Here is a 19,410-nt window from a genome sequence, read left to right on the forward strand (position 1 = left end):
TTGTGCCAACACTTAACAAAAAAGATGATGCCTGCCCTGAAGAGCTTGCAATCTGAATATAAAATGAGACAACCGGTGAATATAACATACAGGGAGAACGCAAGGTGGTAACAAAACAAAAGTGGACAATGTGACAAGTAGCAGTCACAGCACACCAGCTGTCTAGCACTATCTGGGAGGGTATGGGTGTGGGGGTGAGATGGTGTTTTTTGTAGGCATCGTGGCAGAGGAGAGCTTTAAGGAGGACAATGCAATGGCTTTGCAGATGTTTACAGGGAGTTCCTCCCAGGCATTGAGGTGACATGGGAGAAAGTGCAACAGTACTACTTTTTTAAAATATAAAAAAGAAGCACTGGTGATCTGAGTTTAAGTTCTCAGTTACTGAACTCCCATGGAAACAATCAATACAAAGATTTGTGACTTTAGTAGGGGGTGCATTGGCCCCTTCCGGGAGCGGCATGGGGCCGGGGCAGGCAGGGAGCCTGCCTTAGCCTCGCTGCGACGCTGCCTGAGGTAAGTACTGGCAGGAGGCTGCACGCTAGCCTTGAACCTCCTCCTGCACCCAAGCCCCATCCCAGAGCCAGCACCCCAAACCCCCTCCTGCACCCCAACCCCCTGCCCCAGGCTCAGCCCGGAGCCTGCTCCCACACTGTGAACCCCTCGGTCCCAGCCCAGAGCCTGCACCTACTCCCAAACCCCTGCCCCAGCCTGGTGAAAGTGAGTGAGGGTGGGGGAGAAAGGGGGGGATGGAGTGAGCAGGGTGGGGCTTTGGGGAAGGGGCGGGGTAGATACTGGATTGCCCTTAAATTCAAAAAGTGATTTTGGGAGTAAAAAGGTTGGAGACCACTGGATTAGACCAGCTAAGAATAATTGGGTATAAACATTATACAAATCACTAAAGAAGAAGAAGTACTTTTCCCAGGAATTCCTTAGTTTTCTGTCAAATGGAAACTCTTTTCCACTTGTTGGCTCTTTAGACTCACCATCTTCTCTCGGTGAAGACAGTTTTTTCTAACAGAAGAGGGAGCACATAGTAATATGCTTACAAATCGATACAGAGCTCTGCAAACTCTGGCTTTTCTGCTGAAATTTCAAACTTTGGCAAATATTGATTAGCCATAAGTAACAGGGGAAGTCTGCTTTTATAACAATGGGAAGAAAGGAAACGGAGTTATCAAAGCTGACTTGCATTTCAGTGTTAGCATGACTGAAACGGGATAATAGTCTGTGACAAGGAGAGAGATGGAAAATCAGGCATCTATGTACAGTAGTTTACTGTAATTTAAATGATTGCCCAAGAAGATGTGGCAAGGGCTGTTTAAGGTGAGAATACCAGTTGTTCAGAAACAGAAAACATACTGAGTTTTTTCCTTTTAAAGAATCTGAGTAATATGGCTTTTCAAGTTTTCAAGGGAGCAGAAATCTAAAGGGTGTTTTGTTTTCTGTTCTAAGAAAAAAGCCTATGATCAGTCTTCCACTTTTGAGTATTTCCCCACACCTCTGCTATCACTTGTTAACTATTCACTAACTTCACACTAAGGGAAGAATGCTACCAAAATTCTGTTTAAACTTGGATGGAAGAGGGAATTGCTCTTTGATGTGAATTAATGTATCAATTACAAAGTTGAACAATGCTAAACCCCTTCATTTTTGGCCTATTTCAGTTCACTTACCATCACTTACATTCACCTTCACCTCAAAAGTTTGTGGTCCTTACAAACTGAAAATAAATAGTTCTGTCCTCCAATTACTCTCTCTATAGAGGATGTATGTGGTTATTTTACTTTCACAGATGAAACACCCAACTTTAAAACCAGCATTTATTTTGTGGTTAGGGACATCCTACAATGGCTACTGCAGTTGTTGGATATGTCTTAGCATCTAACCAGAAGAGGGAGCTCCAGAACAGGCTGCTGGCAGCTGCTGCTTGAATTGGAAGATGAGCTTCTAAACATTTGGAAGTGTCAGAGGACTTCCTCAGTCTGAGGAATGAATGTGAGGTTCCTGGTGCAAGCGGCAACGTCACTTTTGTGCACACTACTTTCATGTACATGTACATTTAATGCCATAATTTCAAGAGGATCCAGAGCAGCTTGGTTTCATTCAGCATTTTTGCTCTTGCTGTCAAAGGAGTACCTACATTTAAAAAAATATATATATATCTTCAATGCAGTTGGTTTGTTGATTTCATCATTTGGAAAATTACCATATCAGGTTAAAATTTAGCTTACACTCCTTTTTTTTTCTTTCCACCCCCTCCAATAGAATAATATTGAATTTCTAAGTGCAGCCCAGTGCACTGTCCATATTAATATTCCTTTGAATAACTGTTTCTTGGGGAGATGGCTAGGCAATAATCTCTTAGGAGTTTGCAAATGCTTTTCCTGTGAATTGCCTCGAATGCTCCATTTTTTCAACTTATTTCCATGTTAATGTTCTCCTGAAGTTCAGTTAAATTGATTGAGCTATAAAAAGTCATCAAACCAGCAGCAGAACTCTTTTGAGGAAGGATTTTTCAAAATCTTAAGTGGGTGAAATAATGGTAATTTTAATGCATTGGAATTGGAGAATTTTCATTAATTCATGTATTAAGTGATCTGTCTTTCAAATAACTGGTCTAGCAAATCATGGTAAAGAGTGTTCAGGTGAATACAGTATAAAGATCTAAATTCTTTTACATAGCAGCAGTGGTAGAGTAGAATCTTTCCAGGAGCCTGAAACTCCTGCGTGCCTAAAACTGGTTCTCGTACCATTTAAAAGAAACAAAACAAAAAACCTGCCTTTTAAATGAAAAAGGGTCTGAGAGACATTGAAATGTCATATTTAATACTAGGCTTTCTATGGAAGTTCTGGGAAACCGTTTCCTCTAGCAACTCATACTATGTGTGATGAAACTTTGAGAGTCATACCTTCTGTTCTTAGATGAAATTTTTTTAAAGGATTTGATCATGTAAATATACTAGATTTTAAATGTACTTGTTGTGTATAGGGTTGAATACAGAAGTACCAAAATCCATCATGTACTAATTTTGGCTTGTTAAATATTTTACAATTGTTTGGTTGTTTTTCCAAAGAGATACTCAAAACAAAATATTCAAACGTTTGCAAAAAAACAACCCCCTTCCCCCCCAGAAGCCCCCCAAAACAAGAATATCACTAGATATTCTTGTCTTTTCTGCACTAACCCTTGTCTTTGATTTTTCTGAGAACTGCAACTATTTAAACTGCACTGCTACACATCTTCTTTTTGTTGTTGTAAATCCATTGTTAAGAGCTTACTTGATATGAGTTTAACTGCTTTGGAGCAACCTTTAATTTTAACATTTAAAAGCTAGCCTTCTGAAGCACTAAGGAAGGGCACTCATTTGTAATATAAGGAACTCTTGTTCTGCTCAGAGACCAGAATAATTATTTCAATATAGCCACAACAGATCTTTTTATTGTCTTTTCTTATTAAAACATCTACTAAACTACACTTCAGCCAGCCATGAGCTCAAATTGCTAGTGGGGGAAAAAAGTTGTCATTTCCTCTTTAATGATAAATTTCACTAATATTCATGCAATTGTTAAGTGTATTTAATTTATTAAAATTTCTTCTCTTATCTCCCAGGCTATTTATGTGTGTATGTTTGTCAGTAGACACATTTCCTGCCATTTGCTAGTATTCATAGTGCTGGTAGACACTACTGAAAATCTTGTCTCATCCACATCTTGCTTGCATTACTTGCCCATAAAATGGGTAGGACTTGAGATGAGGAAAACTGGTACCTTGGAGCTTTTTAGGTCTAAAGAGTAGAAGCATACCTGATGTGGAAGGTAAGATAACTATACTGCCTTCTTGGGCTGTAATCATAAGTGATCTCAAGTGAGGCTCTTTATTGTAGCATACAAATGCAGCAGTGTGGCATTAGCAGCTCTAATAGCGCTATGCCCTTTGTCATTTGGATATGATGTAAAATATGTCTCCGTTTGTGATTGTTAAAGATCCTCTAGCACTCCTCACTGCGAAGGTGTATTAGCCTCAGTGTTTTAGCTAGATTCCAAATCCAATGATTACATGAATTCACCTGGAATTTCCAATTACACTTGAAATCTCTTCCTGTGTCCTAAGCTGGCAAATGATTGTGCTCTGTTACGAAGCCACCCTCTATTCTAGAGATGGCAGCATTTCATTAATGAGTGAAAGTGGTGTGTGTGTGCGTGCGCTCTGCAATTTTTTTAGGTGAGAAGAGCCATCTGAACTTGTTATAGTCTTGGTAGTCTTGTGTTAAATGTACAAGATATTGATATTTTAACTTAGCTAAAGTGAAATATTTAAGTGCCAACATTCAATAGGCCTTTCACTAGTTAGAAGTCTAATTTTTCATGTAAAGCAATTAATTTTCTATGTAAAAACTGTAATTTAAAATGCACAGCATAATTAAATGTGGGTGGCTTAGAAGGCATCCACTAGGTGTTACACTCAGTTATTGTTGCAAATGAATAAAGCGTTATTTATCTATACTTATGAGGCAGCTCTAGGTGGTTTAATGACAGTCAGTGTCTGAAATTGTTTAGTTGCCTGGTATTGAAATGGATGATGTGGTTATTGCAGAAGTATGTCATTGGCATTTTTCTGCTATTCTTCAGAAGATGATTTTCCATAACACTACTTCCGGTTCATGTATTAGGTTGAGTTTTCAGTGGTATAGCTTTATATCTAAAATGAATTGGACCATTTAAAAGTAATTGGGACATAAAGCATTATTAGCAATATGTCCTCAGATATTGCGATGAGCATTGTATAAATACCTAAATTGACTAAACACTTCCTTCCCCCCTGCTATACTGTTGCTGCATGGTGAATATAAATGTCCAAAAATGAGAACTTTCTTTCAGTACTGGGCATATTTCCCTGTGGTAGTTATAGTCTGTATTGCTTTTCACCTTCACACACCAGAAGTACTTCTGGTGAAGATGACTGCTCTTTGTTTGTTTTACTTCCCATCTGTGCAACAGGAATATCATGTCATGTAGCTGTGAGTGCAGTCATGTAGACTAGCAGTGGGAGTACATATACAGCCATTATGGTGTTGTCAAGAAAGTGGTGTGTTTTTTAACAGTAGAGTAATGTCTTCTAAAACACATTGAGAATCTGAAGGCATTACCCAACAGATTGTGTTTTAAAATGGGTTACAATTGGAGTCTGAGCTACACACTTGTCCACTTTCAGTTCTTTGCATGCTGAATATTGTACATGGCCTCACCATTAATAAAGCTCATAATATATGAACATAAATTCCATCCAGCATTCTGAAATTGGAAACAGACATATAAGTGTTTAATGTAGCAATCTTGGAAGTATACAGCTGAGTGCCTTTATTGCTTTTACAGTACTGTGTATCTATGAATGCCAGTGATAGAAACTAGAAGAAGTTTTTCGGACACGGGCAATGACTTGATCAAGATGGAGATCATGAGTAATGGAGTACTGAGTAGTATACAGTGGGCCATATACCACAACAGTATCTTGAAAGATGTAGAGGAAAGAGGTGAATTATTTATGATTAAATTTACTATTTTGGGATAAAGTTGTGTCTAATCTGCAGGCTAGCTCTGACCTACCTGTCTCCTCTAAGAATAATTAGGAGTTTATTTCCTGTGAGGACCAGAATGAACTGTGGAGGAAATGTCCTCCTCCTGGGAACAAATAGTTTCTCAAATAAAATCTTAAAGTACTTTGATCAAAGAGAGTGCCACTTCTAAATTGGAATTCCTCTTACTAGCCATTACTTATGCTATTGAGGATTTTTCTCCCAGAAGAACAGCAACAAATGTGGTGTATGAATATTAGCTTCTGTCTTAAGCATTGGTAAGTTTTATGGCCACAAATGTTAAAAAAGGAGTTGCTGACATGTCTGTATTCTCATTCAGCTGTATACCAATCAAAATCCTTAGATTGTTGTGTGCGAGACCCTGGATATAAAAGATTGCAACACATCCAAGTAAAGTTGCTGCTGGGTAAGATTATGATATGGGCTAGGAATGAGTTATCCAATCAGAACTTGTCACTGTTTCCCCTTTTTCAGCTTTTCTCTCCAGTGCCTTCATGTATTTAGTCCAATGACTAAAGCAAACAAGCTGAGAGAGAAGAATTCCCTGTGAGAAAATCCTGTGGTGATGTATGGGGAGGAAAGCAGCCTCTGTCCCTTCATTTGCTTGTGGGCTAGTATAATATTGTCATAGTTCTTAATAAAACATACTAAAGAAAGATGTCAAAAAGGGTGGTCTTCAGTTTAACTAGCTTTCTTGCATCACAGAATATGCACAGAACCTTTTATCATTTTATAGAAAGATTCCTCTATCACCTGTACCATAGACTTTTCTGTGTCATTACGAACAAATATTCTTTCTTGAATGAATATAAGATACTTTATAGTTTACAAAATAAATTAGTTTGGATGCTTTGAATTAATTGTAATGGTTCTCTGTTGCTTTGCAGTGGTATCAGGACCCACTAGGCATGGTTTAGATTTCATTTGGGACTGAGAATTTTTCTCATAGTCATGGGAAGACTTATCAGTGTAAATTTAAGGAGTTGTGAAATGCTGCATGCCTTGCACTTCATGTGGGTGAATTGCAGTTCATGTTACTAAAGGGTACAAAATTAATTAATGGTGGAATACTTTTTGCTGTAGTTGAATACATTTGCCTCTTTCTGCTATGCTGAATGAAATGATGCAGTTCTGTTAATCTTTCTTAGTTTCTGTACAAATTATCCCAAGTGGCTTTTAAACTTCCATTGTAGTTCTCTTGAGGAAAAGCTTGATGCAAACAGAACTACAATTTCCATTTAAAATTTGCATATTAGGCATTTATTGTATGTAATCATTGGGCGCTATTATTGTTAAATGCTTAGCTTAGACCTTTGAGTTAAACTATAAAAGACAGCAATGGCTTTTCTGATTTTTAAAGTTAAAACTAACAAGATACATCCTCACAAAGTTTGATCAGGAGCTTTTCTATACAGGGACTCTGTATTCCTGGATGTGGCGCACCATGATCCTTATTTTGGGTCTCTTCATGCTACCACAAAACAAATAACTTACTATTTCCAAAGTCCTTGGTGTACATGCTCCTGCCACCCTATAGCCCATTATCACAAATCACGCACTCTCTGGAACTTAATTGTAGTCCTCTAGTAACTTGTCTAGATGCTGCAGCTTACTAGGATCATGAGCAAACTAAAGTCTGTCTAACAAAGTCAGTCAAGTTCTTTCCTAGTACTCTAGTATGTAATTCCAGAAAGTATGCCCAACTACTCAGATTTTGTCAAACTTTTTCTCATTCTCAGTGGATAGGCATATCAAATAGTTCGATACAACAAGTCTAAGCCATGATGAAAGACAGAGTACAAGACAAATACTTTGTATTTACAATCTTTTATATCCAAGAATTTCAAAGCACTAGTGCAATGTTTGTGCATTTGGGCTTTCAGCACTTCATGGTAATGTTTAAAAAGAAATAGCTTGTTTTTATCCTCAACATTTTTAATTAAAAACCTTTCTATTAAGTTTAGAGGAAAGAATCAAATTTTTGTTTTGATAATCTTTAGTCTTCCTATCAGGAAAATATACACATGCTCAATATCTAACTTCTCTAATATAATATTACGAACCCCATAAGCAAACATTTTATGGTTTTAGATAGAATTATAGTTCTGTACATGAACATGTCCATTAGCAAACTGGCAGGGCTGCAGGTTAAACATTTAATTTTAAAATCTTAATGTACTTGCAGTGCAGTTTCCCCAGCTCTGATTTGGAATGCAGAAAATCTACATGCTTCAGGCACAGGTCTCTTTAAAACAGAACAGGGATTTAAAGAACACACAAGAGGTTATAGAGTACAGGTTTCAGAGTAGCAGCCACGTTAGTCTGTATTCGCAAAAAGAAAAGGAGTACTTGTGGCACCTTAGAGACTAACCAATTTATTTGAGCATAAGCTTTCGTGAGCTACAGCTCTTGAAGGAATAGGTATACTTCTATCATAGCCAGTAACAGCTCCGGAACGTGCTTTCGGTGATGAGGCGGGAATCACTATAAAGAGGGAAAAATAGTAAAATAAGGATTTTTTTCCTATTGCATTGGTTTCTATTTCCCATTTATTTTAGTAGGAGAGAAACATTCTTGTAACGTTCATAGTTTTACTACTCAGCAAGCTTACTTGAATAATAGGGTGGAATTTTCAAAAGCATTCTTCCTTGGCCTATTTCTACTCCTATTGAAGTCTTTTGGTTTTGGAAAATTCCGTCCAAATGCCATTAGAGTTTATTGGGCAACACTAATGAAGATTCAAAGCAGTGGCTATTTACCAGATACAAGGCTATGTTTAACAGTAATTTTGAAATTTAATGTTAATATGGAGTACTTCGTATAGCACTGATTTAAAATTCTCACCTTTGGGTGTGTGGGGGGGGGACTTGCCATACATGATTTGCGATCTTCCCTTCACCTGAGCAGCCATGGCAGTGACATTTCACTGCTGTTCTTTTTTTAACATCTGTCCCAAAATAGATTTTAAACATTAATATTTCTCAATTTTCAAAGAAATTATACCAACAGCACAGTTGAGTGTTCTCTTTGTTCATAGTTCGTTTTTGGGTAGGGATTCTGATCTTTATTCTTCGTTTGGCAAACTTTACAATAACGTGGTATGAGCACTGAAGGTGCTAAATAAATATCCTAAACATGTAATAGACTGGAAAGGCTCCAACAGAGCTGTTGTGTTCCATTTTGTAATTAATATGGCTCCTAAAATGATGACTACATATTTAAATGATGAAACATTAACAGCTCCAGAGGAGCTATATTGATTCATCTCCATAAGAGGCTTTTTTTTTTAAGGTCCTAAGTATGTGCTTACATAAAGAAGTTATTCCAGTCTGACATGCATAATGCCCACAGTATAACCAGTAGCGATTCTCTATCTCTCTCTGTGCACTTTCACTTCTGTTAAACATTAATATTTTGATATCACCCTGTAATACTAGGAAATGTCCCATCTAGTCTGGTGTCTTCCTCCAGCAGTGGCCAATATCTGATACCCTTCTTTACAGAACCAGACTTAGTTTTTAGTTTCTTCTTTGGTTTCTATGAAAACCTTAAACAGAATTAAACAGGTGAACTTTGTATTGAATTAATAGCAGATGACCTTTCTGCAAAGCTGGCATTGATATAAGTCAGGATTACAAAAATAAATCTACCATGCCAGAATGACATTGACTTGGTGTATTGTCTTTCCTTCTCAAGGAGCGTTTCTGTCAATCTCTCTAAATAAGCAACCTGACTCTGAAATTATAGTAGCAATTAAAGTTTATAAAAATCCCCAGAGCTGTGCTAGATTTGTCATTTTACAGTCTTTTTCCATTCATCATTTCCTCGTCAATTAGTAAACCTGCATCTTAATCAGTTTAATAAATTATTCCAGTAAATCAATATTTAAGGTTAAAAATATGTCCCGTACAAATGTACTTAATTGGTAGCTATTAAAGACTGAAGGTTATTGTATCTCTCAAAGGACAAAGCTGACTTCATGGTTAGCGGTGGATGAGAAGTACAGTACATGCTTTCTTTTAACTATTGTAGAGTTATCAAAATCTAACCCAGAAGCTGCTTGTCGTCATTTGCCTTTTATTTGTATCCTTATGTTGTTGTTCTGTGTGGAAACAGAAATTTAGTTGACTAAACATCAGAAATGTGTAATTTGGTTTCACTGAAGTTACCAAAGGAACCTTCCATGACTGAAGTAACTAGTGATGTGATTGACTGCACCTACCCCTGGATGTTACTGTGAGCAACAGTTAGTTGGTGCAGAATAAAATTTTACTGTTCTGGGAAGAGGGGGAAATTTTTTTAAAATTTGATTAAAGGTTACTTTCTGAATTAATTCCTGCAGTACAGCAACTACATCTAAGCAAAATGATCTTTCTGTAAGAATATAAGCTCATGAAAATCAAGTAGTACTCTGTGAAGGAGTATTTAAAAATGACTTTTTCAAACCACTAATTTGACTGTTCATTCTAATATAGATTTTTAAAAAAGAACTCCAGACCATTATAGAGTGAGTGTGTGTGTGTGTTTACACAGATGAGTTCATGCTGCTGCCTCCTCGTTCTTGACACTTTGCTTATTTGGGGTTGGCGACTCTTGTATCCTTCTTCTCTGCTGTCATGCAGATTGGTCTCTCTGGAGTCCACTGATATCCGGTCTGTGTACAGAGTCTTTGGTCTCCCCATTAGCCATCTTTCGTCAAGAGCCATCCCACTGATATAACTCTTGGGTCTCCGTTGGATATGCCCGTACCAGTGTAGCCCAGCCTCCTTCAACTTGTCCTCAATTGGAGCTACTCACATTAGGCCCCTTAAACCTCATTTTGATTGTACTGTCCAACATGAGTTCATGCCTATTCTACAAAATTCCACCACATAAAACGTTGCTTTGTATTCATTGACTTTAACATTTATAATGTGCATCTTGCTTCTAACAGTATCTTGCAGTTGCATAGAATGGGTATGCATAGAGTATCTTCACTCTCTAAATAAATGTTTTGTCACCGCAGTGGGTAATTAGAGTTCTATACTACTTCAGTAATTATCCCCAATAGCACAATATTTCTCTACTTTGCAAACACGTTTCCAGACTCTGACCTTTGATGCAGTCTGTCTGAAGGTGGCTTTGTTGATCTGATTCTGTACAATGAGGCTTTTTAAAAAAGGAAACTATTGCCAGTGGTAGAATAAAATAATTTGTCTTAACGTCTGTTATGATGCAGATGTGTAAGCATTTATTTTCATCTTTCAGCTGTTTGCTGGCTCAGGAAAGACTACAAGATATTTGCAGCTTAAAGAGTTGTAATGATATTTTCATATTATTTGTACAGCCACCCCTTTGTCTCTTTCAGTATCTGAAGCCAAGGATCATGCTAAAATATCTTATTGCTTTATGGAAGTTCACTTTACTCTATATTTAACACTTCTGTAAACACACAAGATGTCCTTAAAATATCAAGTTGGTACAAGAATTCAAACCATTATATCTATTAATAATCAAATAAAATCTGGAAATGAAGTTCTACAATATAATATGTCAGTTTTACTTTAAAGAATTACTTCTGTGACTAAACATGTATGGATTTCCAGATACCAAAAATAAAGCACCAGTTAATAGCATACAGTCTCTTGGAAAATTTAGATCTTTGACAGGCTTATGTCTGCATATCTCCAAAATGTGAAACTCTTTGCCAAAGATTGTCTTATGGACATCTGGCAAATCACTTAAGAGACTATTTTATGTATTTTATGTATTTTAAGCCCCATTTTTTATTAGTTTTGGCAATTATACTTAATTCACTTGTGTGGCACTTGATGGTGTAATCTTAACTACCCAGTCTAGACCTGGCTTATGTTTGGCTAATTTTGGTGCCATTTATACTAGCACTTGACCTGGGGTAACTGTTGTGGGAAGCTGAATTTATGAGTTGCCTGGCTTTTATGGACATGTGAGACTTGACTTCTGTAATGCTTAATGTATTTAGACATGATAGATTTCTTGCATTGTGTAGCAAACTGTGTTTTTTTATTACAATGAAATAACATTCCCTTTTGAAAACAGGGTCTTCAAAATAGGTTAGTTGACTTGCTCTTCCAGAACTAACTCATATGTAATGTGCACAAAAACCATATGCAGCAATTTATCATAAATGAAAGCAATTTTGCGTTTAGCTATGAATAATCTTTGTAAATACAGTTTCAGTTTTCATGATCCTAAGGTGTAGCTTGCTGCAATAGTATATCTTCTGTACAAGCATATTTTTATTCTTATGCTGAGACTCTGTACAAAGTATTATCTGCTTTAAATCTTGTTTGTCAGCTGGACATAAATTTGAATACATATTAAACAACATCTGAAACTGCACCAGTTGCACTAGCAGGTAAGTCTTAAGTTTGACAGTCCTATCCTTTTATACTGTCAAGAAGCCACACTGAAACTTTCAATATTTTGTTACTTCTAACAGTTCTTATATTGTCTAATTCCCCACCCCCCCCCCCCGCCCCGGTGCTTTGAGGCTACAGTCTGTTCACTTTTTGTCTCTTTTCCCCTGACCAATAACCCCATAAGGCATCCTAATGATCCTTCAACTGAGGAAGGCTGGGCTTCTCCTAGATCCCATCTCATCTATACCTCAAATCTCGTCTGTTTCAAACGGCGTCAGTGTCCTAACTGAATGTATGGCCATACACTTCCACTTTTGACATAAGATGAGCAGGGGTGACAGTGTGCTAGAGGGGATCGGTTGGGTGAATTCATGCTTAAATGTCCACGGCTCCAGGGGTGCTGTAACAATATTTATAGTGGGGGTGCTGCTGATGGAAACCATGTATTTGGTGTTAAAACTTCAAGCCAAGGGGTGCGGCTGCACCTCCAGCACCTCTAGTTCCAGCACCACTGCACAGATCACATTAAACCACAATCCAAATGTAAATGTGGCTGAAGGAAGGCAGGGCATGTTACCATCCTTATTTCTAATCCAATCTAACTTGTGTGACCCAGTAGGAGAACCTGTATTTGACTAAGGGAAATATCCTAGCAAAAGAATCTGCTAGAATAAGTGTTGATTTTAAAATCTATTTCTCCCCGACCCCATGCATACCTTAAAAAATTAATAGTCCCTTCCCACGCCTTCAGGAAAGGATAGGGTATGTAACCGTTATACAAAGGAACTTACAGGGGCTTTCTTGGAGTGTGGTGGCAGCTGGCCTTCTGTCCTGTTCCAGTCAAATGGAAAATGTAGCATGTTCTCACTTGTAAAACAAATTTTGGTTCTGATCTCATTCATTGTTGAACTTTAATTTATATCCTTTTTTTCATATTTTATAAGGCACACAACCTAGTTGGTAATAAATAAGCTGGCATCCAGCTGGCTGAAGTCTGTATGCAGCTTGTAGTGCATGTCTTAGCAGTCACTAAGCAGTTTGTTCTGATGGACTCAGCACAGGTCTAACCATCAGAACCTCTGGACTTCTAATCCTGGCTCTGATGCAACTGGCTCTGTGGTCTCTTAACCTCTTACAGATGGAGAAACCGAGGCAAATGGGGATAATACTTCTCTCACAGTAATGGCGTGAAGATTAGCTATTTGTCTAGAGCTTTCCACATAGATAGTACTTTGTCAGCTTTGCCAAATATTATTAGTGAACTAATTGCTTGAGACAGATTCTGTTTGCTGAAATATCAAATGCTCTAGTTTCTGATTTTTACAGAAGTGACCATTGTTTTACTATTTTTTTAAATATTTCCAGGGAGCGATGAAACAATGCAGCCAGCCAAACCATCATTCTTGGAATATTTTGAACAAAAAGAAAAGGAGAATCAGCTCAATAGCTTTGGGAAGAATGCATCTGGCCCGACAAAAAATTCCTCTGATTGGAAAGTACCACAGGATGGAGACTACGAATGTGTAAGTATATACTTTGAAATGTAATACGGCCATCTTAAAGGTTTTCTGTTAATCTTACTGTAACAAGTTTCTTATTTGGAGAAGGTACAGTAGAACCTCAAAGGTACAAACACCAGAGTTACAGACATACCGGTCAACCGGCCACCCTGTGGAACAGGAAGTAATCCTGCAGCAGTGGGGGGAGACGAAGACCCACACCCACATCCACCCACACACACACACCCTTCATTGCCTCAGGCCTTTAGCTCAGGGGTTTGGGCAGGGGTTGGGGCTGCAGCTGCAGGGTGAGGGGGGTCAGGGCTCCAGGCAGGGAGTGGTGGTCAGGGCTTCTGATCCTTGGAAGTACTGGGGCTTGGGGCTTCAGCCCTGCGGCTCCTTTCCTGGTTTCAGACCTGCAGGGGGCATAGCGGCTTGGGGCTTAACTATGAGGGGAGCGCCGGTTTCAGCCCCATCGTGCACCCTTCTTCTCTCTCTCTCTCCCCCCCTCTCCCCCCCCCCCCCCCGGCTGAAACCAGGAGCAGAGCTGCAGGGCTGAAGCCCTGAGTCCTGGCACTCCCCCAAGATCTAAATCCCTGAGTTTTAGTGCTCCCGAAGGGCAGAAGCTCTCACCCACCCCCAACCTGGAGCTCTGATTACCCTGCACACCACCCTGCGGCAGCAGCCCCAACCCCCCCCCCCCCCGCATCCCACCCCCTCCAAGCAGGAAAATATTAATCCTTAATGTGTCATGTGTGAATCAGTGTTGCCAAATCTCATGATGATTGGTATGTGTTATCTTAAAGCTTTACCTCTAGGAGTCACGTTATTTGCAAATCTCAGCCTTCATATTTTTTAAAACAAAACCTGTTTCTAGCCTTCATAGATAGTAATGGAGAAAAGCTGGAAAATGCAAACCTCAATGTCACAAAACCAGAATGCAAAACAGGACCTTAAATTTATTTTATTTAAAATCTCATGATGACTCTTAAGCCAATCTCACTTTTTGGGGGATCAGACTTAAGATTTTTGAATGATTTCTGGAGTTAGCAGTACTGCAAGATGGATAATCCATCTTACTGTGGTGTTTTTCAGCTGTCTCTTTCAGTGATATTTCAGTGCAAGTTCTTTCTGTGTTAGCTGCTTTTGTTTTATTGTACTCTGTTTTAACTTACCTTGAATCTTGTGTAATATGAAGGAATCAGATTGAAATAATTAATGTTGAAATTTACTCCAGCATCATAAAGCCATGCAGGAAGCAAAATCTACCTCCTGGTCATGACACAGTGCTTCAGAGGAGGCCTTGCAGCCAAGGCTGGTATAGTATCTGCAGTTCTTCTGTGCCTCTTGCACTGATTCATAGGGCCGCTGGAGCCAGGGTAGCACAGATCGTGCAGTCTCTCCACTTTAGCCTAAATAGGACCGGCATGGAGACTCCACTAGAGGACCCACCGCACATTTCTCCTGTAGCCCTTTGTAACACGCAAGCCCTGTTTTGCCCCTGCGCACCACTGTTAATGTTCAGAATCGCTTCAGAAACACATTTTACAAAAATAGTATATAAGCAGCAGGCTAATTTACCAGCCTATGCACCAAAGAGCACTCCAGCCACAGGATTCCAGTCCCTTTTCTTCAAGGACTTCAGAATAACAGAAAATATATCAAACATGTCCTTTTCCACTTGACCTAGGGTTATCTTCAGGAGCCTATCTACTCTCTACAGGATTACACTCTGTAGGCCATCTGCCTGGGAATCAGGGCGAGCCTCTCTGTTTCCTTTTCCTTCCTAGCCTGTTCCTTGCAGATTATGCACTGCAGGCCATCTGCCTGAGAGTTTTATATAAACTGGCCTCTTCCCCTGACCTGGGGACTACTGCAGGAGCCTTCCTACCCCTGCAGCTCTCCAGCTAACCTGAGTTACTTATTACCTGTTGGTTTTTATGAGGACCAGGTGATCTTCAAGCTGTCACCTGAATCCTGGCCTCACAGCCTCAGCTGGGCGGTGGCTCATTAGTCACAGGTAGGGTTAGGCCCAACTCCTTTTAAAAGGGTCAGCCACCCTCTGACATAATATAATTCTCTCCCTCTTTTACTTTAAGGGGTGCTGCATATTTTTCCTTCTCCATGTGTGCACGCTGTCATTGAATGGGTGTTCGTATTGGTCAACAATGTGAAGCTAGACACTTTAGCGTAGGAAAGGATACACATTCCTCTTGAAAAGAGTTGTGGAGGAAAAATTGATTTCTTCTGTTTTAATTCTAATAGGTTGATACCAAAATCCATCTAAAAATTGTTCATATAAACATTCTGGGACTTTCTTGAAAACTGTGAAGACCCCAATTTATTACCATAGAATGGGGTGTCCTCTTATGGATCAGTGCACATCTAGTTCACTGGGAGTGTGCACACAGTGAGGGATGTGTGTAGTGTAGAAGGCACAAGGTAAAGAGGAAAGTTCTGTGACATAAGAATGACCATACTGGGTCAGACCAATGGTCCAGCTAGCCCAGTATCCTGTCTTCTGACAGTGGCCAATGCCAGGTGCTTCAGAGGGAATGAACAGAACAGGTAATCATCACCTGCTGTTGCCCATTCCTGGCTTCTTGCAAACAGAGGCTCAGAACATTGTAACAGAGAAGAAATATTTTTAGACCTGTGATGAGTAGCTGTTTTGACTCAGTTATATGCCCTTGGTTACTGCCTTCTGTTATTACTGAAGTATTGCTGTTTACATAGATTACCAGTTTGGTGATAACACAAAAAGGAAGCATTTTGAAAGCAATAAATCAAACATTATTTAAAAGTGCTTGGGTCCCCCTCATACATTAATTTGTAAAAATCTCACTTCTAAGCAGCGTACACTTCCTTAGTTCAGTTTTCCCTCCATGCATGAATATGCCACAGTCTTGCATTTTAATTCTATAATTGAGCTGACTCTCCAGTTAGTTTTTCTTTTATGTAGGATAAGTACTTGAAAGCAACAAACATTAATGTTTAATATACACAAGGGTGTTTCCTGCAGCCCTTAAATGAGGGTTACTAACAGTAACATGTTATGTAATCCAATCAAAGACCTAAAGCTGAATACCTCTCCTGTTTAGTTAAAAAAATTGAATAGAGTAACCTAATGTTGGGCTTTAGGCAAAACTCATCTGTTAAACTGCTTAGTAATTGAATGCCCCAATATCATAAACTGCTTGAAGTGAGAGTACTTTCACTAGTAATATCAAGCACATTCAACCTAGACTGAACCCAGCACTGGACTAATTCTGCTTTGTCAGAGGGGGTGGACAGGAGCATGCTTTTTATCTTAACCTCTATGGTTCCAAGCAGAGACCAGATCAGTCAGCTTGGAGATAAATATTGGTTTCTCTGAGCCTCAGGAAATGTGATTTGAAATACTGTTTGGTTTGTTAGCACAGTCTGGTTAACATTTCTCTCCCCTTAAGTCCTATATGGTTTCTCCCTCCTAGCTTCTATAAACGGGAGACTCCTGGTTTACAAGCAAGCAACATTTAATTACAAAAGATATTTTTACCCTTTCCCTTGTGGAAAAACATTTGACCTTTTCCTGGTTAGAACTGTTTCTCTGAAGCAGGCAAATGTGAAGTTATTTATACACCACAGCAATGTCCTCTTGGATTAGGGTTCCATTATTTTCATCCAGACTTCCTGTTACTTGTTAAGTGCTGATAATGTGCAAGGCACTGAATATTTGTTCCTTGGGTAGGTATTTATAGACTGTAATCAAGTCACCCTATAACCTTCTTTTTGTTAAGCTAAATAGATCGAGTTCCTATAAGGCATGCTTTCTGATCCTTTAATCATTCTCGTGTCTCTTCTCTGAACCCTCTCCAGTTTATCAACTTCCTTTTTGAATTGTTGGCACAGAACTGGACACAGTATTCCAGCAGTGCTTGCACCCGTGCCAAGTATGAGTTAAAGTAAACTCTCTACTCTTAATCGAGATTCCCCTGTTCGTGCGTCCTCGGGTTGCATTAGCTCTTTTAGCCACAGTATCTCACACTGGGAGCTCATGTTCAGCTGATAATCCTCCATGACCACCAAATCTTTTTCAGTCTCTGCTTCCCAGGATGGAGTACCCCATTCTGTAAGAATTTCCTGTATGCTTTGTTCCTAGCCATATTAAAATGCATATCGCTTGCTTGCTCCTAGTTTATCAGGTGATCCAGATCCAGCTGAATCAATGACCTGTCCTCTTCGTTATTTACCACTCCTGTAGTTTTTGAGTCAAACATTCACTGATGATTTTAAGTTTTCTTTCAGGTCATTGATAAAAATATTAAATAGCGTAGGACTAAGAACCAATCCCTGCAGGACCCCACAGGAAACAAACCCACTTGATAACAATTCCCTGTTCATAGTTACATTTTTGAGACTGATTTAGTTAGCCAGTTTTTAATCTCTTTAACGTGTACCATATTAATTTGATATCTTTTTAATTTTTAATCAAAAGTCACAGGGTACCAAGTCAAATGCCTTACAGACGTCTAAGTATATTACATGAACATTATTACCTTTATCATCCAAACTTGTAATCATAAAAAAAAAAATCAGGTTAGTTTGACAGGATCTATTTGTTGATTCGCATTTATTACATTATCCTCCTTTAGTTCTTTATTAATTGAGTCCTGTATTAGCTGCTTCATTGTCTTGTCCAGTATTCGTGTCAGGCTGACAGGCCAGTAATTACCCAGGTCATCCTTTTGTCCCTTTTTTTAAAAATTGGGACAACATTAGCTTTCTTCCAGTCTTCTGGAACTTCCCCAGTGCTCTAAGACTTACTGAAAATCTACATTAACAGTCCAAGAACTCCTCAGCCAGCTCTTTTAAAACTCTTGGATGCAAGTTATCTGGACCTGCTGACTTAAAATAATCTAACTTTTTAAATCACAGAAAACTTGTCTTTTTATGTTAACACAATAATAAATTCCTGCTCCATGCTTTCTTGGCATCATTATGATACTGAAAGCTGTGCCAGATTCCAGGGGAAAATGGTGAGAATAAGATGAGAATAACTTCCCCCTACTTTTTTTAGTTAATCTGCATCCTTTTGCTGTAATGTGATTTTTTTTCTGTCTAATTCTAAATGGCTCTATATAGCAATGCTGAGCTTTTGCTTAAGATAATATATTACTACTTTTGTCTCACTAATCAAAAGGTTGGCTACAAATTCTAGGTTATTCCTTGGAAGTGAGTCAAATTTAACCAATACTTAGTGTTGGACACCATTGCAAGAGCATTTGGATATCATCTTGTGTTTCCCTATGGGCACCTGTAGCTATGTCACTTCTACTGCAAAAAGTTAGGATTGAAGCAGAATCTTCGATTCTATCTCTCCAAATGTATTTATTAGCACTAGGGTCAACCCCTGATGCCTTAGTCTCAAATGAGCATTTTGGGTTTGTTTGTTTGAAGTCACCTGCACAATATCTGTGCTTTTGAAGGCCTGTTAGGGGTGCTTCTCTTAAGAGTTATGTTAATAGCCCAGCTGTATTTAGCCATTTATCCTACTTCTAGCTTCCAGAACTGCTAGTGAATACCTGGTAGAAATCCAGTTGATGAAAATGGGTATGCTTTTTTGTTCAAGGGATCCCAGGAAAGCTTTACTCATTGCCTGTTAGCTCTCATTAAAATCCTCTAAATTCTCTTAAACTATCAGGAATTCCTGTACTGGCAAGTTTTAGCTCTGTGGCTGGGCAAGGAGATAGCCGTTCAGAAACAAAATTCATGGCTCTTCCCTTCAAATAACCCACCTTCTTTGGGAACAATCTGATTTGGTTCATGCCTAGGTATTGGTGAATAAGCTCTTTCCCATCCCTGCAATTACTGAAAGCCAGTGTCTGCCTGTCATCTTCCATGACCCAGCCCTTAAGCCTAATGATGAATGTCTTCCTTGATGATCTCCAAGTTTTC

At 38.8% G+C, this 19,410-nt stretch overlaps 1 protein-coding gene across 2 annotated transcripts in view; it reads left to right on the plus strand.

Moving 5' to 3' along the window:
* Positions 1 to 19,410, plus strand: part of STK4 (serine/threonine kinase 4) — a 77,013-nt gene that overhangs the window by 22,175 nt on the left and 35,428 nt on the right. The window contains exon 10 of one of the 2 annotated variants that reach the window (XM_073309684.1): positions 13,340 to 13,497. In XM_073309684.1, coding sequence (XP_073165785.1) covers positions 13,340 to 13,497 — 158 coding nt within the window. Of the gene's footprint in view, positions 1 to 5,373; positions 13,498 to 19,410 lie in introns of those variants that run through there. The other variant, XM_073309685.1, reaches the window with a different exon arrangement.

The sequence above is a fragment of the Lepidochelys kempii genome, chromosome 13 (assembly GCF_965140265.1).
Source record: "Lepidochelys kempii isolate rLepKem1 chromosome 13, rLepKem1.hap2, whole genome shotgun sequence".
NCBI lineage: Eukaryota > Metazoa > Chordata > Testudines > Cheloniidae > Lepidochelys > Lepidochelys kempii.